Source organism: Stegodyphus dumicola, chromosome 9, assembly GCF_044657685.1.
Source record: "Stegodyphus dumicola isolate Sdum_Otavi_A_Nest chromosome 9, ASM4465768v1".
NCBI lineage: Eukaryota > Metazoa > Arthropoda > Arachnida > Araneae > Eresidae > Stegodyphus > Stegodyphus dumicola.
The window spans coordinates 73,991,631-74,018,057 of record NC_140776.1 but is presented as its reverse complement, the minus strand read 5'-3'; the positions used below and the strand labels follow the sequence as shown (position 1 = coordinate 74,018,057).

Below are 26,427 nucleotides of genomic sequence, written 5' to 3'. Positions count from 1 at the left end.
CGCACTCCACCTTCAGTGATAATGTTGTCCCCATACACTTCACGAAGCTGCCGATAGATTTCTATCGGTTTACAGTTTTTTGCAGTCAGAAACCTTATTACTGAGCGCACCTCGCAGCTCGCGGGATTTTCAATTAACGCAGACATTTCAAACCGTCACAGTATCTGAACGGAGCACAGCACGAACCTCTCACTAGCACGGCTAGATGCAGACTGAGCTGCGCAACGCTCTGACCCCAAGATGGCCGTGCTAGCCCCGCCCCTAGCGGACACAGACGGAAACGTAATCTACTTCCTGGATGGCCCTTGTATAACAGACCCCAAAAAAAGTCTGGAGTATAAAGTATGGCAGGCTGGATCATACCAAGTAAATGTGTTGATATGATGTACTGTGGTAATAAAACTCATTAACACAAAGTAGACGATAGACAACATTATGAGTAAAGATATAGATTGCATGCAGTGACCAGTGTTTGTACTGATTTCAGTCCTACTGAAATGTCTTTCAGATGCCCTTGGATCTCAAAGAACCCTTAGATAAGCATTTTTGCCCATCAGTTTACCCCCAAATACTTTTAAAAGCTGCAACTACCTTGTATAGGAATGGCAGTTACTGCATCTATCAAGCTGGTTTATCTGATTGATGGGATGGAATACTGATGCAAAGCTTATACATACAAACTGTTGCCGAATTTGACCAACAAATTCAGAGGAGTGACAGTAGGCATCAAGATGAAAAATTACAATACAATATGGGATCGCAAACCATGTTTAGTCGGTGAAAATCATAAAGATAGACATTGAGAGGACAGTGAGCCTGACAAAGAGAGTAGCCAAACAAATGTAATGATTTTTAGGAGCACTGCGGTTGAGAAGAAACCTTTTTGTATGCTAATTTCCAGTACATAAAGGAAAAACAAAAGCAGCATGCAAGTGTTCATTGCAAAATTCACTTCACTCAATTAATCTTCATTTGGAAACAACATGTTAGATTACATGCACGAGGAATATGTGGATATGCATCTGATTTATGGCCAAGCAAGTGGCAATTAACACCAAGCCCAGAGGATGTACCAACAGCAATAGCCGAAGAGGAACATGCTACATATCTCAAGAACTGGACTGGACACGGTGACCTGTTGCTTAGCTTCCACACCATATGACCCACATTAACACTGATCGATAGCTGCAGGAAAAAGAATCCTTCCAAATAAAGAGGAACAGCAAGGAAAACATGCACCCCTTCCCCATGCAAAATATCCACTCCTTAGGGAAAGTCGATTACCCCCTTTCTGTAGAGTTTGTATGCTAGATAATTAGTGCCACACAGTATGATTCCAGTTTCCTGCCACTTTTTATTCTTAGATGAAGCCTGCTTTACAAGAGAAGGCGTGGTCAACATGCACAATGCACGTACAAAGTCATCCAAAAATCCCCACAGCACTATCTTGTTGAAAATACAACACAAGTTCAGTATTAACATCTGGGTAGTAATTCTTGAAGATGTACTTAATGCAGGGAATATTGGCCACTGTATGCCAAAACAAATGGTTCATGTATGATAGTGCACCAGCACATTTTGAAACTGTGGTACATAACTACCTTGATGCTACATATCCTGGGAGGTGGATTGGCTATGGTGAATCAGTTGCTTAGCTTGCACACTCCCTGGGCCTCATTCCCTTGAATTTCTTCTTCTGACCTGAAATCAGTTTTTTATCAGATGGCTATGGATACACTGAAGAATCTCATAGCACAAATAGCCGTCACTTCAGCAGCTATCACTAGCACACCAGGTATGTTTGAATGCAATCCTTCATCTGTTGGTGTCGACTGTGTAATGATCTTTGTGGCTGCAACTTCTAGCAGTTTCTATAAAAATGTCTTGTTTCCTTTCTGATGCTGAACTGTGATGCACTGTAATCCTACTTTTCATCAAATGAATGTTTTTCTATTTATTACAGGCTCTTTTTTATCCATTCAATGTCACACCCATCATACCTATTTCTGGAATTTTCTCCCACTAAATGTGGTCTGTGCCAACACGTTCTATAGCATTTTTTTATCCCCTTGATGGCTACTATCGCTTCTCTGAATTTGTTGGTTGAATTTGGCAACACTCTGCTCTGCTGATATATATATACATACAAAACACTAACATTAAAAGCAAGAAAGTATTATTTCTTCTGTTATCAATTAAGACTGATATGCACTCCTCATTTTAATTCTGAAATAATGCATAAACATTAATCATAATACTAAATGCTATAAATCAAGATAATGGAGATTGAAGGTGAGCTAAATATATTACTTTCAGCACTCCTCTAAATGTTAGAATATATTTTAATGAACAATCACATCTAGAAATCTATCCAATATGTCTCTACACTAAGTCTTCTGAGCCAGATTTTTACCATGGGATGAAATGTTATTAGTTGGTATTGTGTCAGTAAAATATGTATATAATTTTTAACAATTAAAAAAATTCAAATCAATTAATCCATAATAATTTAACTGAAGTTACCAGATGCCAATCCCCAGTCTCCAAAATGAGTGACCTTCACGACTTCATGGCCAGCAAATTTGTTGATATTTGAAATAAAATTGCTGTAAATGGCAGAACGGAAATGTGCCATATGGAGAGGTTCTCCGATTAATGGACAGCTTGAAAAATAAAATAAATATTTTTTTTAGATCAAAATTTAAAGCAGGAAATATATACATAGGAAGTTCAGGGGTTACAAATGAAATACATTCATGAAAATATTCCTAAATTAGATCAGTTCATAATTTGGATCACTAATGAATAGCACATATATTGTAATAAGATATACAGTCAAAAGTCGTTAATCCGAACTCGTCGGGACTTCGGCAATTCCGGATTATCGATTTTTCCGGATTATAGATCATCAGTTTAAATCTGGTAAGATGGCATGCAGAAATTATAAAATTAAAAATATGAAACCGTAATTTATGAAATAAAGAACAATTATGATCTAAAGGGTATCAAAATTTACAAAAAAAAAATAAATAAATAAATAATATTTATTTGTTTACTTTATTCAACATTTCTTTCAATGTAAGTTGTTTAAGTTGCTTCGTTTTTTATGTGATAATACATTCGCTTTAATTCTATAAACAGACATAATTTCTTCAGTTACAAAGTTCCGCTGTTCAAGTCCTATAATTGCTGCGTCGAGAATACCAACTAATTTGTCAATCGAAATTTTTTCGTTTTCAATAACCTCTGTCACTTTCTTCGCTATCGGAAGCAAATTATAATGACGAGGAATTTGATTTAAATCATATCAAAGACGGAGTAATAAGCCAAATAAAATAAAAACATCTGCTCTGAAGATAAGGATAGTGCTGACAAATCAACTTCCAATTCATTGCGCGCTGCGGCGTTAAAGATAAACAAAGTTTAGATAAACAAACGTTAAAGTTTAGTTAATAAAGGATATGCCTTTATCCATTTTTTGCAGCAATTCCACTTTTTGTTTAATGGACTTCGAAACATACTTTCGCTTTGTAGATCCTTTACATATTAGTAATATATATCAGAAATTCTATTTGACATAATCGAAAGTTCAAGCTTACTTTTATAAAATTGCTCTAACAGTCTGCAAAAAATAATAAGCCGAATCCAATTCGAAGATTAAGGAACAATGCAATCTGCAACATTAACTGAATTAGATAATTTTAGCTTAGCTTATACCGACCGTCATACATTAAACGCGCATGCGCACACGCAAATTCGCAGTCGTAAAGGTTTTACACGCACGCGTAAACATGACGCATGCGCAGAAAGTTTGTAGCTTTGAGGTCCGGATTATAGATCATTCCAAATTATGGGTGTCCGAATTAACGACTTTTGACTGTACTGAACTATCAAAACATTATGACCACCTACCCAATAACACGTTGTGCAACTTTTGGCTGGCAAAACAGCTGCAACTTGCCTTGACATGGATGTCATAAGTTCTTAGTAGATGGCTGAAGACAGGTTGTACCAAATGTCTAAGTAGTGATCATGCAAAATCGAGATATTCCGACATGGTGGTGTTTGAGCTCTGAGCTACCACTCTATCACAAATGTGCTTTATCGGGTTAAGATCAGGAAAGTTAGGTGGCCAGGACATTAATTAGAATTCATCGTTATGCTACACAAACCCCTCCAACACAATTCAAGGCTTGTGACATGGGGTACAGTTCTGCTGGAAGATTCTATATCCAATTGGGAAGACAGATGTCATGTAAGGGTGCAACTGATCCGCAGTTATGTTCAGATAGTCTGCAGCTTTCATAATCTATTCTACCACAACTAAAGGTTTCACAGCTGCCATGGGAACATCCTCCAAAGCATAAAATACTGTCACCACCAGCCTGTGTATGACCTACTGTATAAGCGGGGGTGGAGCATCTGTTCACCTGGAAGACAGCATACACTGACATGACCATTGATAAATGAGAAATCATGATTCATCTGACCAGGCAGCTGTCTTCCACTTATCCATAGTCCAGTCTCGATGTTCCCGGATATGCGTACTTGAAAATGATGCTTGTCAGCAGAGGCACATGAGTCAATTTCTGCTATGCAGTCCCACATCCAACAGTGTCTGCTGAACTGTGTGTTCTGAAACACTTGCACTTAGACTTGCATTGTATTGGGCTGTCAGCTGAGCCACTATCTGGTGCCGATTTTGCTGTTAATATGCAGAAGAGTCTCGCACATACTTTTTCTTTGATGATGCATGGATGTCCAATACCTAGGTGTTAATTACTGGTTTTACCATCATCTATCCACTTTGCATAAACTAACAATGGCAGATTGTGAACAACCTACACGTCATGCAGTTTTGGAGATACTCATCCGAGACTTCGGACCATCATAATCTGCCCTCTTTAAAATTCACTTAGATCAGCAACCTATCCCATCACTCGCAAAAGTAAGTGCAAGAATGATTTCTTAACTTCTCCACCAGCAGTTAAATAGTATTCTCACTTAATCATGTCGCCCAGATGGTATAGTGTTTAGGGAAGCCTACTACGGTACCGAAGGGTCGAGTTCGAATCCCGGAGAAAACATGGATGTTTATAAATGTATAGTGTCGGTGCAACATGGTGGCACTCTAAATATGTGGTACGTCGAAAGTTCTCTTGTGTGGATTGGTGGAAGGGGAGAGAGGTGGGAAACCTCCAGAGTGCTATCCCTCAAAATTGGGGGTGTAAAACAGAAGTCCAACCTCTCTTTGGAGTAGATTCTGGCAACTGTTGTTCCATGTAATATGGACAAGACAACAACAACTTAATCATACACCCTCCACATCATCCTGAGGAGTCCATTGAAAAATATGGAGATGGTCTTAATATTTTGGCTATCAGTGTAAAAGTTTAATATTAATTGCATAACTGATTTTACATTGCAATAATAATACAATATAATGCTGTAACAGTAAAAAACACTATGCAATTATAATCAGATGACTATTGTGCCCTTTCTCTTAATTTAAATAGAACATATAAACAAATTCATAATGATTTTTTTTTTCTTTTTTTTTAAAGAAGGGGTTTTCAAAACTAACCCAATGTTGCATCATTGCCTTGCAAATAATGTATGGCAATTCTGAGGAAAAAAAGATAACTATAATAACTGCAAAATGATAATGATAGTAATGCTGGAGAATTAAGATTTGATGCTTGTGCTCCAAAACAAGAAAACATACGAATGAAATCAATGTCTTGAAAGAGATAGCTAGGATGTGTTCATTAATTTCATTTAATTATTTCTTTGATACAGAAGCAAATTACAGAAACTATAGACTAATATAACAAGTGGATTGCAAACATTTGTTTTTTAATAACATTTAAAAAAATAGAAATATGCAATTGTAAAGTGATATGCACAGAGAATTGGAATTAAATACAAAAATGATTAAAAAAGTAATGCATAACCAAATCTGATGCAAAGGTTAACAGTCAGAGTAAAAAATTAAATGAAAATTATTTAAATAGTGATATTAGCTTTCCTCACTTCCACTATCATTTATTCATTAAAGCATCTTACCATGGAGAGGATTATGTTTGTAACCCAGTAACTGAATAACATATAGAAAGGATTCAGAAGTTACTAATATAGCAGAGAGTAAAAATAAAACAGGTACTCCTACTGCTTGGTTTGCTATTTTTTCCCTCTAGATCAAAAACTATTACACTTATTGTTAGTTTATTTACATGCTTTTGATTTTTATTGATCTGAGTAATATAAGTCATATAAAGACAAATGACATTTTAGGAAAATTATGAATTAATTTCAATTAATGTGTACGACAAGCTATTAAATATTGTATATGAACCTACTGGTCTTACTTTCTTCGATTGTTAATGATGAATAAGCACCGAATCTCTAATAAATTAAATAAGTGAATTCATGAAACTCAATATGTATTGCATGGGAATGGAGAATTAAAAAATCTGATGTGTACACCCCATGACTTCCTTGTATGGAATATTAAATTATACGTTTTTTTTTTTTTTTTTTTCTTCATTTCATTTAAACTTATTGGATTGAATTAAATCTACTTTGTCGATACCGCATAAACCACAACAGAATAAATGCCCTCTTTAAAATTCACTATATTTGTTTACCATAGCGACACTCTGGCGCTGGGTTTACTTAAAAGCGTTATAACTCAGAATGCACAAAATTTATTTCATTTGAAGAATTATCTAATCGTTGCCACATGTTCTATTCAAATACTCTAATATATCTAGAATGATGCATAAAAGAAATTAAGCACATAAAACAAAAAAGAAACAGTTTTTCACAGACGATTTAGTATTTCTCATTCAATTAATTCAGTTCTCACTTTGCGACAAGGCAAAAATACATAAAAACTCAAAATATCTATATTAAAAATTACGAAGTAAATCTTAAACACTTATTTCCTGGAAAAAATTCCAGAAAGGATCAAGCGTGATTTAATTCGCAATAATAAATGAAGGCGTTATCTTTGTTGTTGCGAAGCTAAGTTTCTCTAGATTAGCAACAAATCCACTATCCTGCTGTTTCAAATGTAAACAAGCAATGGCCGCCATCAAAAAAATTATTAGGCTTAACGGCACTTAAACAACTTTAAAATTGCTGATAATTCTAAAAATATTGCATACAGATTTACTAAAGGTATAAAAACCTTAACCAGAAGATAAGAACAACATAATTAAATCATTTTTAAAGCAAAAAATGTACAATTTACAAACATATAAGAGTAAAGAAACTGAGATCACTGAGCCAGGTAACAAAGTGAATATATATATTTATATACATTTGGTGGGGCCAATTGCAATCAAAATACTAGGTGCAAATCTACATGTTATAGCAGTCCTACATACAAAATTTCAACATCCTGAGGCTACTCATTTCTGAGTTATGCGAGATACGTACGTACATACATACGTTCATACAGACGTCACGAAATTCTCTTCAGAATTCATTTTAAAGCAGTTTTATAATTTTTTTGGAGGAAAATAGTGTTTTATTCTGTCTTTACGTATAGATGTCACACAAAAATATCGTTAAATTGCATTCGATAGTGGTTAAAACGAATATTTTTGTTGAAATATGCTGCCTGAAACTTTTCAAGATTACAATACTTCCTTTTTACTTCATACAAGGAAGTAAAAAGTAGAGGATAAATCCAACTTTAATTTAATATTTACTCCAACTTCATATTAACCAACAGGCTATTGTCTCTGCTAATGCTGAAAATAATAATTAAGTTTATAAGGTATATTTTAATTCTATAATAGTTATTTTAATTTCAAAGTTCCTTTCCTGTCAATTCTTGTTTCCAATTACAACTTCTTACCAGAATGAGCATTTAAAATCACGCTAAATGCAAACGAGTTAAAAGAAGTATTTAAGGAAGGTTCAACGTTCTTTACGAGAGACAGCTAGGAATCCTTAGTGGTGCGTGTTTGCCTTCGGGCTAAACTATTATGCTCGGGTGTATTATTATGTGCCTTTTGATATTCGCCAGCTATTTTAAATTAGAAGGCCAACTACGTTAGATACTAGCATTTAGCTTCAGCTAAGTCTCCTTTAATTAGTTTAGTTTCCTTTTTCTTATTCTGAGTTCAAGCCCGAGTAGAAGCTTTGTTGCAAGCCCAAGAAAGAGGTGACTGTTAATATTATTTGTAGTGAAATAAAGGGTAGTTTAACCCTTCTTGAGTCTACATCTTTAGTTATTTGAACTCAGCAATAAGTCACTACACAATTCATTATGTTCCTCAATGTTCATCTTAGGCAAAAGGAGTGAGGAACTCTACAAGTTAACAATAAATAATAACTAAGGTAATAATAAATAATAACTAAAATAAAGAATAAATAATAACTAGAGGAAACAATGATAACTAAAGTAAACAATAACTAAAGTAGGCAACTCATACATTAAAATCATTAATTTCATAATATCTTAAAATTAACATCAAAACGGTTGATTACGTGAAAATCATAAAATTAAGTTATAATAATGAGGCTTATAATATCCTATTAATGTAAAATTAAAATTCACAATTTTAAATTTATAAAAGTAACATGTTATTGGTTTCCCTAAATAAAAATCTTAGAACTTAGGATTCCATTTTAAATTTCTTTACAAATCATTGCCATCATCAGCTTCAAAACAAAGAATAATTAAATTAAACATGTTGATATTTTCCAGTATTTTTAGATACACAGTTAGTATTTTTGTGTGTCAACAGTTCATATAAAGTTTCTGAATGACCAAATTACCCTTTTTTACAACTCCAGTAACAATTTTCACTGGTGAAGATATCTGGAGCAAACCCAGATATCATCATCAGTTTACATCTCAAATAGAAATAAAAATTATAAATATATAAAATATGTAAATAAATATATAAAAACAGAATGGCAATACTTAACACTCTGTATTACATAAACTGTACACACATAAACACTGATCAAATGAGTGCATCCCAGCTATATATATATATATATATATATATATATTTTCCTCTTTACCTTTTCTAGTATAAGATTAGCTATAACAAAGCATCTTTTTGTAAACATAATACAGTCAAAAGTCTTTAATCCGGACATTCATAAGCCGAAATGATCTATAATCCGGACCTCAAAGCTACAAACTTTCTGCGCATGCGTAAATGCATAATGCGTTTATGCATGCACATAATACGTTTACGCATGCGTGTTTAATGTATAACGGACGGTATAAGCTAAAATTATCTAATAATCTATTTCAGTTAATGTTGCAGATTGCGTTGTTCCTTAATCTTCGAATTGGATCCAGTTTATTATTTTTTGCAGACTGTTACAGCAATTTTATAAAAGTATGCTTGAACTTTCGATTATGTCAAATAGAATTTCCAATGCTGGATCCCAAAGGATCTACAAAGCGAAAGTATGTTATGATGTCCATCAAACAAAAAATGGAATTGCTGCAGAAAATGGATAAAGGCATATCCTTTGTTTCTCTAACCATTCCGAAATCTGTTTATCAATTTCATGCTGCTCTGCGGCGGGAGGGGGGGGGGGAACAGCATGGCGCGCAATGAATTGGAAGTTGATCTGTCAGCACTATCCTTATTCTTCAGGGCAGATGTTTTTATTTTATTTGGCCTATAATTCCTTACTAAATGTAGTATTTCATCTCGATGTACTCCGTCTTTGATACGATTTAAATCAAATTCCTCGTCATTATAATTCGCTTCCGATAGTGAAGAAAGTGACACAGAGATTATTGAAAACGAAAAAATTTCGATTGACAAATTAGTCGGTATTCTCAACACAGCAATTATAGGACTTGAACAGCGGAACTTTGTAACTAACCAAGAAATTATGTCTGTTTAATAGAATTAAAGAGAAAGTATTATCACGTAAAACAAAGCAATCTAACCAACTTACATTGAAAGAAATGTTTAATAAAGTAAACAAATAAATATCAAGCTTTTTCTTTTTGTAAATTTTGATACCCTTTAGATCATAATTGTTCTTTATTTCATAAATTACAGTTTCATATTTTTAATTTTGTAATTTCTGCATGCCATCTTACCAGATTTAAACTGATGATCTATAATCCAGAAAAACCAATAATCCGGAATCGCCGAAGTCCCGACGAGTCCGGATTAAAGACTTTTAACTGTAGCAGACAAGGTAATGTGAATTTTCTTTCTATGAATAGTATTTTTGTTTTGTAACACAAAACATAACTGTAATCAATTGCAATGTGCTTTTGGAATATTTGGATTTGCACTTTTGGAATATTTAGCATTGCTTGATTGTGATATTTATTGCTGGTCACAAAACAGATAATTCTGGAAATCTGCCTCCTGACAAACACAAAATAACATCTTCCAAGAGAAACAGTACCAAATTTACTCTTAAAACTTAAATTCCATTCCAAAGCAGTTAACAACCCCCATGATAATTTCACAAACTTCTTTCATGGAATGAGCAAGCTGGAAAACATCTTCGGAAGCACTAAATTATCCCAAAAACCTTCCCTTTTAATAACAACCTAGAACAACTGAGAAGTGCTGAAATCCCAGTTATGGAAATATAGAGTACAGGAGGTCATTTAAAATTAAAGCATAATTTAAAATAGAAATTAAATTAGAAATATAAAAATAATAGTAATTCCGAAAGCGAATAATTATGTAATAAATTTGTAAAATCAAAAACTTTCATGTAATGCATACAGCAGAATAAAAATTTTAACAAATAAACAAGATAGAAATTAATTTTCAAACAGAAGATTTTAGCTTTTACTTCACTAGTATTAGAGAGCACACTTCACCAGGAATGAATTTCATCTGCAGCTTGTGTGTTTGCTTCACCACATACTGCCTTGGACTTCAAAATCCTCTAAAGCAATCAAACTGGTTTACACTGCATCTAAGATAGCTTGCATTGTTTGCTCAAATGAGGTGAAACATACAAGAGCAGGGGGGTGATGACGATACATTTTACAATCATAAGCTGATGTGTGGGGTCATTTTTTTAATTTGCATATCTATTTTGTAGCAACAGAATTAAACATATGGCAACAAAGATGGTACAATCATTCTGCTTATCCTGCAATAAACAAACTTATCTCTTCAGAGAATATAGAACTCACTACGATTGGTGCAGTGGTTTGTCATTGAGGTAGTTTCACAGTTCCGCAAATGACATTTCCACACTTGACAACTGTGAATACAAGAAAATGGTCATAACTAATTTCTGTACTCCTCAGAGTCATAATTAGCCAAGAACATGTGCATTTCATCATAACCAAAAGGAAATAATCAATCACCCTATGTTGACTCATTTTTTTGTGGGGGGGCTAGGAATACTGTCCATTTCTGCTCTGACAATTGCTGTCAACAGTACTTGCATGCTTTTAGCACTTTACTTACGTTCTTTTTAGGAATTTCGGGGGGGGGGGGGCTAGGAATACTGTCCATTTCTGCTCTGACAATTGCTGTCAACAGTACTTGCATGCTTTTAGCGTTTTACTGACATTCTTTTTTAGGAAATTTATGTCAAATGAATTTTTCTGTTATTGCAGCATACATACAGAAATCATTTGTAGTGCACAACCACTATGTATAACAGCAATTTCATGTTAATGCAGATACTAAAGTGCTACTTGGAAATGTAATAAAAGCAAAATTAAAAGACACAAAAGTTGGGTTATGTTGCAATACGAAATACTACTGAAAGATATAAAACATATTTATTTATAGCACAGATGAAACAGAAATAATTTGGCTTTCATATTTCTTGCTTTTTTCCATACTGCATTTTGGATGGCCAACAATGTGCTAACCAATGAGAAATTTTATTGTAACAACTTGATAATTTTTAATAAAGATGATAATGTAAAAAAGTAAAACTAGAATTTTTGCCATTGAACTATTGGAAAATTTTTACTTATTACTTTAATTTTGATAAAGTAACTACAATAACGATAGTTTGCTGGAAAAATAAGCTAGAAAGTTAAGATGAGTACAATTTGCTAGTTAAGTTCATCAGATCTAATTCTTTCTATCTTTCCTGCTGCTATACCAACAAAAGTAAACAAATATGACCAATATCATGACGTCACAGCAACATTGTACTCCAAAAATATGTCTTGGAGTTTTACTTATGGTTTAGATCAGATAGAAAAATGTTAATCCCTTTCCATAACCACTCAAGAGCCATCAGCATTGTTGCAACTAACACTAATCAGTGTATTTTCATTAGCCACTTTGAGATTCTACAATTAAGCATTTGAAATTGACAGACAGGAAATCTCAGTTAGTTGGAAACGGAAAAAATAGCGCATTTTCTTCTCTCCTTTTTTTTTTTTTTTTTTTTTTTTTTTTTTTTTTTTTTTTTTTTCCCCTGTTAATTTAAAGGTGCTGCATTCTCCATCTCTAGACTTTGTAAAAAAAAAACAGGTAGTTCAGAGGTCAGGATACTGGATATCTGAATTTCAGACTTTGTACTGTACTTGTACTGAAAACTAGATGAATAACCAATCATACACCCAAAAGTTTTCATTCTGGGATGGCTCATTGTTTCTTGTTGTTTACAATACCAGTTTGCCATGGTTCTGCTACCAGCTTCATAGTTTGATTTCTATATTCCCTCAAAATGTTAATTCACACTAAGATTGGAAGTTATAGAAAAGAGACAGAAATGACAAATGAGCAAAATTAAGGACCAGTATCAAAGTTTAGCCAAAATCACTTTTTAAGGAGGGTACGAATCTTGAATTACAGTAAGCATTCGTCAAAATTACAGCATTTGTAGAAAATTACACAAAAATATCATTGATCCTGAGAAATCATTCAACAGCAGATATAGAAATTTTACAATGAATACCGTGCATAATAAGTGATACTAAATATCAAAATATTATTTTAGTATGTTTCACTTGTTTCAAAATAGATATAATAACCATTTGGTTTGGAAAAAATGAGGTAAATAAGATGTGAATTTACAGAAAATTAAAAGTAAGCTATATGATAATATGGCTTTATTTATTTAGCACGAAGAAATATAAAATCATTACCTGATAATGAAGAATAATTAGAAAGTTGAAATATAAATACTGTAATTATATACTGCAAACATTTGCAGTTTCATAAATTCTGAATACAAAAGATTTATTCAAAAAGAAATATCATGATTTACACAGTTTCTCAACTTTCAACCTCTGAAAAGATATTAATATTGTTGTATATATCTGCAAATATTTAAATCTTTTTATTGCACTGCTGTAAAACTGTGCATACATTTTCTTATTTATTTATTTTGTATTTGTGGCTACTTTTTTTTATATTAGTATTTGTTTCTTATATGGAATTGTTGATATTGTTATTATGAGTGTGGCAACATTCAAACTCTAAAATAGTGAAATGGAAGACATTCCCGTGAGCTCTGGTGACTGACAAAATTTCTAAAAGCTTACGCTACACCTGACCTATGTCAGTATTACAATATAAATGAAGCTCAGACTTGTTATTGCGATTCAACAACGAGATTTAGCATTAGGTAAACTGTGCAAGTGATTTTAGCAACTGCTGATATTTCTCATACACTAAGGAGAACTCTTTAACATCCATGTTCTGCTTAAATTATTTTGGGTTATTTATTGTGCTGTTTGTAATTAATTTTTATAATAAATGGTTAATTTCTTCCTATTAATTAGAGTGCTCATTCACAGAGATATGAATGAACCAGTAGCTAGAAACAATATGTTTTCCTCTTTCTAAAATAATTTTAACCTATTTTTTCTCATTTTTCAGTAAAACATACTACATTTAAACATTCTGAAATGCAATTTATTAAACAATTCTAAAAATCTGAGAGCATAAGTTTAATAAAACTGAATAAAAGTTATGCTTACCAGCAGTCTACAAGTATTCGTTTTGGAGAAATATTTTCAAACAAACAACTAGTCTTAGCCAAGTCATCATTTGTACATATGTCCATCAAAACAATCTAAATAATATAAATTTAAAACAGACTGTCATAATTTATTAATACAAAGTTGCTAACAGTACACATATTTTTTTAAATATCAGTACGAAGTATATAACACAGCATTCTTTTAATTACAAAAAATTTGATGAAGTTACAATTTTTGTCATTTTCATATTCAATCCTAAAAAATATTAGTGAAAGAACATAAAAGAGAAATAATCTGAAGTTACACAATCATTCAGAATCTTAAGCAGTTTATAAGATTACTATGCAGAGTAACTCACTAAGTTAATTCACGTCAGTAATATATTTGATATGAAGTTTATATGACAATTAAATAAATGTTTAGCAAACCTATACAAGATTTTACATTTATTTGCCTTCTTCCTTATTCACATTACTGTACTTTAAGTGCATTACGAAAACATTCAGAATGAATTGAAAGAAGAAAAAGGACTTCACAAGTCAGTGAACTGCATTGAAAATCAGGAAATTTTAATAGAAACATAAAATGCTGCCATACTTTTTTTTTGGGGGGGGGAGGAATCTCATCATCCATTATACCATTACCACAATATTTAGAGCAGTCAAGGTTAGCAAGCTTGTTCTAAAATGGTTCAAACAGATATGGCAGAATAACTGCTACATTAAAATTGACACTTTGAGGTCATAGTTACTCTCCTTTATTTATAATCATAATGTGTGTTGTCATCAGCTCATAAAGGAAAAAATTACATGAAATGACCTTTATTACACAACAGGTTATCAGGCATGGTATAGGTGGGAGGCCTTAAAGTGCCTTTTCTAAAGTAACGCACTATAGTTTTTGCCATAAGAGACAATAACTGGCAAAAACTCAGAAATTAACTAAAAAATTATTGTAGTATAGTAAACAGTATGAGTACAGTAGTATAGTAAGCAGTATGGGGAAATGTATATTTTAACAAAACAAGTTCTGCCATTATGACATCTTCCACAAAGACATTTATAGCAGAAAACCAACTTCATTACTGTTAGAAAGCTCAATTATTAATTTACTGTGAATAATTAAAAAGCTTAAGATCTTTCGAACCTAGCACTGTTTGCAGGCAATGTTATCATTTTGCAGATGTGAGTTACCAATTTGTATTTTCTTCATATAATAATCCAGTGGAAGGCTCAAACATTTTGTAAGACCTCACTGGAAAATTATTATCAGGAAAAAGAGCTAATTTTGTGCCAAAAACTATGATATAAGACAAAAAGTATGGATTTATGTCTTAGCATTTTCTTCAGACTGCTTGATAATGTAGATGGCATATACTTTGGAAGAAGCATATAAACTAGCATGTAATGTTCAATTATTGCCTGAATGAAACTATCTTTAAACTACTTTTCAAAAGTTTTCCCAAAATTATTATCAACTATTAGTATTAAACAAATTTCACTAACAAAATAGAAAGTTAGCTTTTGAATCATATCCAATGCAACTGTAATAGGTTAACAGCTGCAACAAATATTTTACTTTTTTCATAATTATGACATTATTTTAATCATTTTAACAACTACTTCGTTATCAATATCAGCTTCATGATTTTCACATATTTGTAAGTAATATGGTCAGTTTCTTATGAATGATTCCATATAACCTGTCAGACTATATCACTTTGTGCTTTTCATTATTTATGGCTTTATAATATCTGTACAGAATCCTTTTAACCCTTTACTCGGCATAATTGCTGAGAAGCGACATGTGTTTTTATCATTTGCCAAATAAAAGGTTAAGTCAAGGATACTGAAATTTTACTAAAAGGTTTTTAGGATATTCTCTGTTGAAAAAGGCACTGTAAAAATTTAAGTATGATGAAACTCTTAAATCTGATGCATGTTTTGACACCAGTTATAAAATAAGCCAATAAAATTAGAACAACAGGGTTAAGCAGGAGATTCAGAAATTATGAACTGTTCTTTTTTATGATATATGGAGACCTCATCCTTCACTTAAAATGTGGTGGCTTTCTACAGGTTAAGTTCTCAGCAGATTTTGCAAACCGAAGCAACAAATTTGTTATTTTGGGAAAGAACCTGTTATGCGGCGAGAAATGGACGTTTTATTTAGCATTCTTAGTTCACATAACAGGAAATTTTATTGAAATTAAATTACAAGGCAAAAACAAATTATTCCCAACTACTTAGTAAACGAAATTGATACATTCAAAATGAAATTAAAATGTTCGTCTCCCAGATAAAAAAAATGAAGAGTTAATTTTTACTAATATAAAAACATGCTGAATCTATTGAAGATAGCAGGAAATTTACAGAATATACTGTGTGACGATATATGCACACCTCAGACACACAGGTGCTTAATGAGAAGAACTTCCTGTTTTGTTCAGAGACTAACTGACAGAGAACTTTGAGGAAAGGTGTAGCAGAAATCCCCTGGTTCGGTTTCCAGACATTAGGGACAGTAATTACCCCATTCCAGGCATTTTTCCGACAATGTGCAGAATAAAACGAAAGAGAGGATCTTTTTGTGAGAGCTTTTTATGTAGTGAAAGACTTGGAAGAAGATGCAATCCTGTGTTGTGGCTGCATCCAGCGGCCATTGTGTGAATATTGGCTGTAATGGTTAATTATGTTATTTATTACTAATCTAGAATTTTTTTATTAAGTTTTTAAAATAAATATTTAAAAGGCAACAGTTCTTTTCTTTCACCCAACATGGGTGTTCAGACGTTACAACTGATAAACCTAGATTATTGCAAGAGTGTTGTTTTAGCAATTTTTCTGAAGAAAAAGATTACATGCTTGCATTACTAAATCTTTTTTCACTTACTCAATAAAAAAACTTGATAAAACCCTTTAACCATCTCAGCAGCATGAGTTTTTGTATCTTTCAGGAAGATCTGTATTTAAACGGCCTTGTTAGCTAAATTTGTGTATTTACTTATTTTAGTCTCTGTTTGCATAATCCTACATTTATTAAGATGACATTTACATTATAAAAGAAAGTAAGAAAACAACCTATCTTAAATTATAAGCTAATATATACCAAGTAGCGAAAAATTTCATGACCAGATAAAGATGCTCATAGTGCTCAGAGACTTAGTGATCTCCAAAATCAATTTTTTATATAAAATAAAATTTAATGAACTTCCATTATTGTGAGATGCGTCTAATATAATTAACTTCTATCACTGGTTCCTATGTGAGCATTTTCAAGAACTAATAAAATTTGCTCAGAGTTATATCTACCATTTTCAAAAAGCACTGAGGCATCCATGAAAATGCTTAAAAGCAAACGATGATCTAAACAATTGATTCAAATAGGAAAAACTGCTTGATGCATTCTGTAAGTAATTTCTGTAACTGATTTAACTGCAAGTAAATGCAATGTAATTTTAAAGTGTTCATATTGCCAAATGTATACAACAAATTATTTTATTCAGTAAACTGTTAAATATATTCCGTATCACTATATAAGGGATTGAAAAAATATGTTTAGTTTTTTTGGCCCACCTAAGACTGGCCATTCCTATTTTAAGCAAAGTACATTGATGTCAAATTATCTTTACATGTCTGCAATCATGGATTTCTCAGAAATTGTGTAATATAATTTTATGAATTTGTATGGAATGATACATAACATCATAATGACTGAACACAAGGGAAAAAATTAACAGCACTGCATGTAAAATAAAACAATAGCATGAAACGATAAAAATGGTACTAGTATGGGTACTCTTCTGTTATCAGGACTGGATTCAGAAGTGCATGTATGTATCCATATATATGTGTGTACACACACAGATACATATATACATACATATATGCATGCATACATTGAATACATACTTACATACATTTCTGACCCGGTCCTCATATATACCATAATAAGTACCATAATATGTTATAAGGAAAGTTCAGGGAAAAAAATTAAGGCTTATGAATTTAATATGGAATGTGATTTCTCCTGATGTTACATACATATCACAATGTTTTCATGCTCTCAATAATATTTTTAACCACAGTTTGAAAAATTAATTTCTGCTCTTTCAGCAATACAGTCTTTAAGACATATACATCTTTAGGAGAAGGATGTCTCTGTACAACTGCTTTTTCAAAGTAGTCTTATAAGTTCTCTACTGGATTAAGATGAGAAAGTTTTGCTTGCCACATTATTTACTCAATGTCTTCTCTTTCAGGAATTAATCAATGAGATTTGCTTGATGTGAACCATTATCATTCATAAATAAAAAGTCAGATCTAGATGCATCTCCAAAAAGTCTTACATAAAGTTCTGATGTTCTTTTCACCAATTACAGCAATTCCTTACATAAGGTTCTAAGATCTTGTCTTCAAATTCTCTGACTGTTATTGAAAACATGTAGCAATCTACCGATGATTATTCCTTCCTATATTGTCACATCTACCGATCATTATTCCTTCCTATATTGTCACACCCACATTACCAAAATGCTTATGTTCCATAATATTTGAAGGAAGATTTTGTGTTCTTGATTCCCTCCACATGTAAATACATTTTGAGATGTTAAGCTAAACCTTGACTCATCAGCAAAGAGGAAATGAGACCACTAGTGCTCACTGATCCAGTTCTGATGTTCTTTTCACCAATTACAGCAATTCCTTTTTTGTTGTGACAGTGAAATGCATACCTTGGCTTTCTGGTATTAAGGCCTTTTTTACAGTTTGCCATGATACAACAGTTTCAGTGGTTACCATAAGTTCTAAATTGAACTGCCAAAGAGCAGACTTGTTGTTATGATGGGCAGTTATTGCTAGATATCAATCTTGAGAAGCAGCTGCTATTTGTTTATGACCTTATCCAGGCATCCTTACAACAGTTTCAGAGTTCTGAAATTGTTTCCCTAGCATACAGACCGTCTTGAAATATTTACACATTTCACTGCTCCCATGATTATCTGTGCTGCTTTTAAATGGGTGATAATTCAGTACTTCATAGATTCTTCCAGAAGATACTTCAGAGCCATAGTAAATTTGAATTCTTACACACTGAAATCATATGCTGTATTCTTGAAATTCAGATATTTACTTTGCATAGAGCACCTGATTCACCATCAGATGATGAATGCCTTGATTTGCATTTCAGAAAGTGTTTAATCGCTTTTGATTGGATAACGCTAATTAGGCCATCTTTCACACATTCCATGCAAAAAAAAAGAAATGATTAAATTAACTGGATATTTCATGGAATATTATTAATTTTGGGTATATAAAGAAAGATAAATTTGGAAATGAGTGTACTCTAATTTATAATGAATACTTAACATTACATTTACAGCACACTAAGATTATAAAAAGAATGTTCATATAGCAAATTAAGGTAATAAACAGAAAGTTTTTGCTCATTATGAATTATAAGAGCTTTCATCTTGCATCTGCATTCTTTAAAACTGCTATTCTTCCCTTAGCAATTTATGCAGAGTTCACTGCAGGCTTTTTTTTTTTTTTTTTTTTTTTTTTTTTTCACAAACCCTGTATTTATGGAATACATACATTTAGTAGTAACAAATTTAGTGTAAGTAACAATGAGATCATTAGGCTGTTACTGCAACCATTTTACTGTGGATTTCCTTTTCAGTTTCTTGTTTCAAGTTATCAAGCCCTTTATTCGGCATTATGCACTATAACCATTCAGCACAGCCTTAGCTATTTGGTATTAATTCATTACATGCATCATGCAGCCACTTGGTTCCTCTTAGGAAATACAGATCACAGTCTTAGTATACAGGTCATACATACTAAGAAATAATGCTCATAGCATACTGGAATATAACAGCTCTTAGCAGACTAGAATATTAAAAAACTTTGCTATTATCACATCAAACACCTCTCTGAACTATGGAATTACTTTAATAATAGTCTCTCAGTCTATTCTTTGTCATTTTCTCCTCATATATACTATAAAAGATACAATACTGCTTACGGCCATTCTAGGTTGACTGGGACACAACCACTTCCACAAAATCTGTGCAAGGTGGGTCCTCCGCCAGCTGACATTTGATCAGAAGTGGTCATGCATGACAGTCTGTGAACAGCTTCTGAATCGGTTTCGAGCCAAAGGTGATGCCGCCTAAGAAAAGCAAAACGCAGCCATCCACTGGAAAGATCATGACAAGTGTCTTCTGGGATTATCCATGGGAATTTTCTGGAAGAAGGGAGCACAATTAATGCCCAGTATTACTCCACATTGTTGAGTGGTGCTGTACGAAAGTCCATTTGCAAGAAAAGACCTGGGATGTTGTCTGAAAATGTCATTCTTTTCCACGATAATTCCCTCCATGATAACCGCCAATGTGACAACAACAACTCTGGCTGAAATGTGCTGGAAAGTTCTGCATCAACCCCCCTACACTCCAGATTTAACACCCAGTGATTATCATTTGTTTGCACCCCTTAAAGGCGATCTGGAAAGGAAGAAATTCATGACAGATGAAGCACTGCGGAACGATGTCCTCCATTGGCTATGACAACAACCAAGTTCTTACTACACCAAAAGAATTAGGGAGCTGCCACAATGATGGCAATGGTGTCTTGACATGCACTTTGAATATACTTTGAAATAATAAATAAAATGCTTTGAAAAGCTGACATAGTATGGTGCTTCTTGTGCTATCTGTTTCCTCTGAAGAAGTAAAAAACCCCGTCAATCTTGAATGACATTTCTGTACAACAATTACACTGTATTTAATATTACATGAATGCAATACTACATGCATGATATTTAAACTATATAAATGATTTTATATAAGGTCGTGAATATGCATAGTTTTTAACAACATAAAGTATACAGAAACTAACTTACTAAGTTAAATATAGGACTACTGTGTAAGTCTTCCATGCTATAAGCAGTGAAATAAGTATTTTTAATAATCTTGAAGAATACATTCATAAATTACTATGAATAAATACTAAATTTTACTCGAATACTGAAACTTCATTATTAAATCAGAACAATTAAAACAATTTTAAAACAAATTTTAAATATAGATTTATGAATTTTGACTGCAGACATAAAACTCTCTTTCTTCATTTGAGAAGTGTTAATGGGTAATGTTCTTCTTTATTTTAAACAACATTATAATTTAAAACATACAAAATATTTAGATCTCGAGATTCTTTAATTTTTTCTCTAGTTTTTATCCTGGGCATACATTCTTAGTCCAACTGAACATATGCGAGCTTCTTACTACACCAAAAGAATTAGGGAGCTGCCACAATGATGGCAATGGTGTCTTGACATGCACTTTGAATATACTTTGAAATAATAAATAAAATGCTTTGAAAAGCTGACATAGTATGGTGCTTCTTGTGCTATCTGTTTCCTCTGAAGAAGTAAAAAACCCCGTCAATCTTGAATGACATTTCTGTACAACAATTACACTGTATTTAATATTACATGAATGCAATACTACATGCATGATATTTAAACTATATAAATGATTTTATATAAGGTCGTGAATATGCATAGTTTTTAACAACATAAAGTATACAGAAACTAACTTACTAAGTTAAATATAGGACTACTGTGTAAGTCTTCCATGCTATAAGCAGTGAAATAAGTATTTTTAATAATCTTGATGAATACATTCATAAATTACTATGAATAAATACTAAATTTTACTCGAATACTGAAACTTCATTATTAAATCAGAACAATTAAAACAATTTTAAAACAAATTTTAAATATAGATTTATGAATTTTGACTGCAGACATAAAACTCTCTTTCTTCATTTGAGAAGTGTTAATGGGTAATGTTCTTCTTTATTTTAAACAACATTACAATTTAAAACATACAAAATATTTAGATCTCGAGATTCTTTAATTTTTTCTCTAGTTTTTATCCTGGGCATACATTCTTAGTCCAACTGAACATATGCGAGCTTCTTACTACACCAAAAGAATTAGGGAGCTGCCACAATGATGGCAATGGTGTCTTGACATGCACTTTGAATATACTTTGAAATAATAAATAAAATGCTTTGAAAAGCTGACATAGTATGGTGCTTCTTGTGCTATCTGTTTCCTCTGAAGAAGTAAAAAACCCCGTCAATCTTGAATGACATTTCTGTACAACAATTACACTGTATTTAATATTACATGAATGCAATACTACATGCATGATATTTAAACTATATAAATGATTTTATATAAGGTCGTGAATATGCATAGTTTTTAACAACATAAAGTATACAGAAACTAACTTACTAAGTTAAATATAGGACTACTGTGTAAGTCTTCCATGCTATAAGCAGTGAAATAAGTATTTTTAATAATCTTGAAGAATACATTCATAAATTACTATGAATAAATACTAAATTTTACTCGAATACTGAAACTTCATTATTAAATCAGAACAATTAAAACAATTTTAAAACAAATTTTAAATATAGATTTATGAATTTTGACTGCAGACATAAAACTCTCTTTCTTCATTTGAGAAGTGTTAATGGGTAATGTTCTTCTTTATTTTAAACAACATTACAATTTAAAACATACAAAATATTTAGATCTCGAGATTCTTTAATTTTTTCTCTAGTTTTTATCCTGGGCATACATTCTTAGTCCAACTGAACATATGCGAGCTATGTGAAATGAGCTATATGAACATCTGCGAGATGAACAAAGCAAACTCGCACATGTATATCAGACATTTTTAAAATATAGAATACGGTTTAAATATATTACACAGATCTGCAGCAGCTTAACACATATGCCAGAAAACATCTTTACAAAACTTTGTACCTTCCACACATATTAAATAAATGTTAGAGCGCAAGCTTTCGAACCACATTACAACTTGTTTGATGACTATCAGCATGGAAATGTTACAGTATATGTGTGCAGAACTGGTGTACCACTTAGGCATACATGATATAATAAAAAGCGCATACAAAATATTTATGGTGTTATAATTAAAATCTGAAAGACTTTTACTTTATTTATTGCGACACTCGTTATTTTATTTGTATTACTACATAAAACACAGCATTTTAAAGACCAGTGAATTATTCGTAATAACCTTGTATGTTTTTATCCCGGTTTGTCTTCTGCACACTCATTGCAAAGCATTAAAATTAATGGGAACTGTTCAAATATAAAAGTGCATGTAACGAAGTTAAAAATCGTCATTTTTTTTTTTTTTTCAATACGCTAAATAGATGCATTCCTTAAGCAAAAAAAGAAGAAAAAATTCAATAAATTGCAGTGAATAAACAATAATTTACCTTTGAAAATACATGTTCATCTACAGTGAACAACAAATTCAAGGAAGCTTCACACAATGTTATGTCGATAAAGCCTTCAGCTGTAGGAAGACCCTGAGAAGAAACAAGAAGATTAAAAAATTGGTGTCTGGTCATTTTTAAATGAAAACTGCTTAATACTATTTGTAAAATGTAAATAATTTTTTTCAAATGTTATGATTTAGACTTGAATAAATTACACCATGTATATTACCAAAGTGAATGACTTGACTTTAAACTTCTTGAAACATTAAGTAAATAGATTTTCTTATGATAATATGAAAATAGCATGTAATTCGAAATGGTATAAGGAAGAAGAAATAGTATGGAATATTTTTAGAAGTAAATAATAAGAACATAAAATAAAAATATACTCCTAAAATACACAAAAAAATTTATATATAGTGTATATAAAGTATTGGAACTACAGTACAACTCCAATTATCCGAACTCTGACTACCAAATCACCGGTTATTCGAATTGCTTTCAGAATTTAAAGAAAAAATTAAGACAGAAACGTATTGCAATTCAAAATATAATGATTCTGTCTACATGGGCTATTGTCCTTCCCTCTGCGAAGCTAGTGCAGGCACGAACATTATTGGAATGATGAGTTACTGTCTCATAGTGCAGTTCTATTATTGGCTATAGTACTGCCATCCATCACCAGGTGGCTGCCCCAGCCCACCTGTCACTCTTCGTTTTAATTACTAGTCAGTCAGTGTGTCGTTGACCTGTTACAGTACTATGACAGTACTCTTTCACTTTAGTGCATTGTTTTGTTTGTGAGTTCATTTTGTTGTTCACCACAACTTCTAAAAGAAAACATGTTGTTTATCATTAGCGGATAAACTAAAAATTATACAGCAATCAAATAAAGTTGGCTGAGATGTATGGTGTTGGAACAATCAATGATTTCAAACATTAAAAAGAGCAAACCTACACTTTTAAACTTTGTGTTACTGCTTGAAAACGAAGATGGAAGTTCTTCAAGAAAATCGATGAAGGCAGCAACAAACAAAAATTTAGATGATGTCATTTTCAAGTGATTTTTCAGCAACATTTTATAGGAAACCTATTTCCGGATCCGATTCTTTGTGAAAAAGCTAGATCCTAGCTCAGAAGCTTGGTTGTTCATCCTTTAAAGTAAGTAACAGCTGGCTAAGAAATTTTAAGTGCAGGCACGGTGTCCGTGAATTAGATTTAAGTGGCGAAAAGTTATCAGTAGACTCCAAAACTGCGGAAGAGTTTTTTGAAAAATTTAAAACTGTAGACTTCTATAATCCTGAGTTTCCGCACAATGCTGATGAAACCAGTCTTGTTTGCAAAGTTCTGCCAAAAACCACTTTAGCATCTAAAAAAGGGAGTGTAGTACTCCAAGACATAAAGTTAGTAAAGACCACGTTATGGTGCTTACCTATGGGAACTCTACGAGAAGCCATAAAATAGCCCTTCTGTTGATAGAGAAGTCGAAAAGCCCAAGAGCATTTAAAATGTAAAAAAAGTTTTAGCTCTTTCATGAAAACCAACCCAAGGCTTGGATGACTGCACCATTGTTAATGAGTTGTAAGACGAAATTTTCATCCCTGAAGTGAAAAAGCACCAAAAATTTCTTCAAAAGAAGGCAGTAAAATGCTGTCAATTGCTGATAATGCAAAAACTCACCCCACTGGAGAATTGTTGGAAAAAGGGAAAGGCCAGTTTATAATAATCTTTCTACCACCTAACGTCACAAGGCTGTTGCAATCAATAGACCAGGCTGTTATCGAAACTATCAAATGCCATTACAGGAGGCAACTTTTAAGGAAATTTTGGTAGAGAGCTAAGATGAAGAAGGCTAACCACAAAAAAAAATTAATTTGAAAGATTGGTGGTGGAAGCTTGGAGCTTGGTTAAAGAAGTCACGTGAGATGTGTGTGGAACAAGTTGAAAGGCATATCAACTGAAGAAGAGAAGTAAGGGGAGAAAAAAGAAAAAGGAGATGAAGAAAAGGAGAGGGAAGAAACAGGAGAAGATTGAGGAAGATGCGCCATTTGAGAGATTAAGAAACATTCTTTTGAGAATTCCTGAATGTTCACAAGTTAATGCTGAGGATACAGGAGAATAGATAGTGTGTGATTTGTCAGACCCTGAGTTTCAAATTCTAAATGATGATGAACTTATTGAAAGTGTGAGAGAAGAAACTGTCGTGAGAAGATGACCTTAATGTCAAAGTTGAAGCAGACATGGGACCATCAGCTAGTGAAACGTTTGCCACCTTTGAAGTGGATGGAGCTTCAGCCCGAGTGTGCCCACATCCAACTTCTCATTGTGAAGTAGATGCATGACTTGGCTGCCCAACAATGGATGAAGAGAGTCAAACAGCTTACTTTGATCAAGATGTTCAGCAAACATTGACTTTTAGCAATTGTAAGTACCATAGCACTTGTAAGCAATGACTTTCAGCACTTGTAAATACTGTACGCTATATAACATATACATAAAAGTGTTGCCTTTTCATTTTAATTATGGCTATTTCAAGCTCCTCATGTCATGGTATATAAAAACTATGCCATGCACCTCTTCCAGTTTTATTACTCAATCATGGCTGTTTAAATCTGAAAAGTTACTCATATGCTTTTGTCAAATTATGTTGAGAAAAATGAATCTCAAGATTAAAGAGTTGTAATTATATATTTCTTTGTTTACATTCCTTCAATAAAAACAAGCATATTTTAAGGTTTTGTTTATTAAACATGCATTTCAAATTTTGCTTTATTTAAAAATTAATATTAAAAAAGTTTTTCCCCTTATTATTATTCTTATGTGAAAGATTTGAGGAATTTGAAGTTTCAGATTTCAGACAGTTCAAATTTGTTCTTACCTCTACATATAATTATACAAAGATTTGAAAGTAACCATATAACTTATTTCACTGTATTAATACCATTTGAATTACCTGATTTCTTAATAATTTGACAAGTAAGGATGGATTTAATTCCTTGAAATCTCTTTCAGAACTTAAACTGGTTATTTTCTTCCAAGAAAGTAACAATTGTGGGTGCCTCCTAACATAAAATACAAAAATTAAAATAATAAAAAGGAAAAAAGTATTAACTTTTAAGATATTGAAAAAATATTAGCATTTTTCTTCATTCCAGTTTATTACAAATACATAAA

At 32.3% G+C, this 26,427-nt stretch overlaps 1 protein-coding gene across 5 annotated transcripts in view; it reads right to left on the bottom strand.

Moving 5' to 3' along the window:
• LOC118199942 (putative arginine--tRNA ligase, mitochondrial) overlaps positions 1-26,427 on the bottom strand; it is a 136,255-nt gene that overhangs the window by 86,454 nt on the left and 23,374 nt on the right. For 3 of the 5 annotated variants that reach the window (XM_085823620.1, XM_085823621.1, XM_085823622.1), the window contains 3 exons: positions 23,251-23,343; positions 13,922-14,016; positions 2,524-2,663 (listed from right to left, as the gene is read on the bottom strand). In XM_085823620.1, the coding sequence (XP_085679746.1) occupies positions 2,524-2,663; positions 13,922-14,007 (226 nt within the window). In that variant the 5' untranslated portion in view covers positions 14,008-14,016; positions 23,251-23,343. Of the gene's footprint in view, positions 1-2,523; positions 2,664-13,921; positions 14,017-23,250; positions 23,344-26,206; positions 26,316-26,427 lie in introns of all 5 variants that reach the window. The other 2 variants (XM_085823619.1, XM_035371834.2) reach the window with 1 other exon arrangement.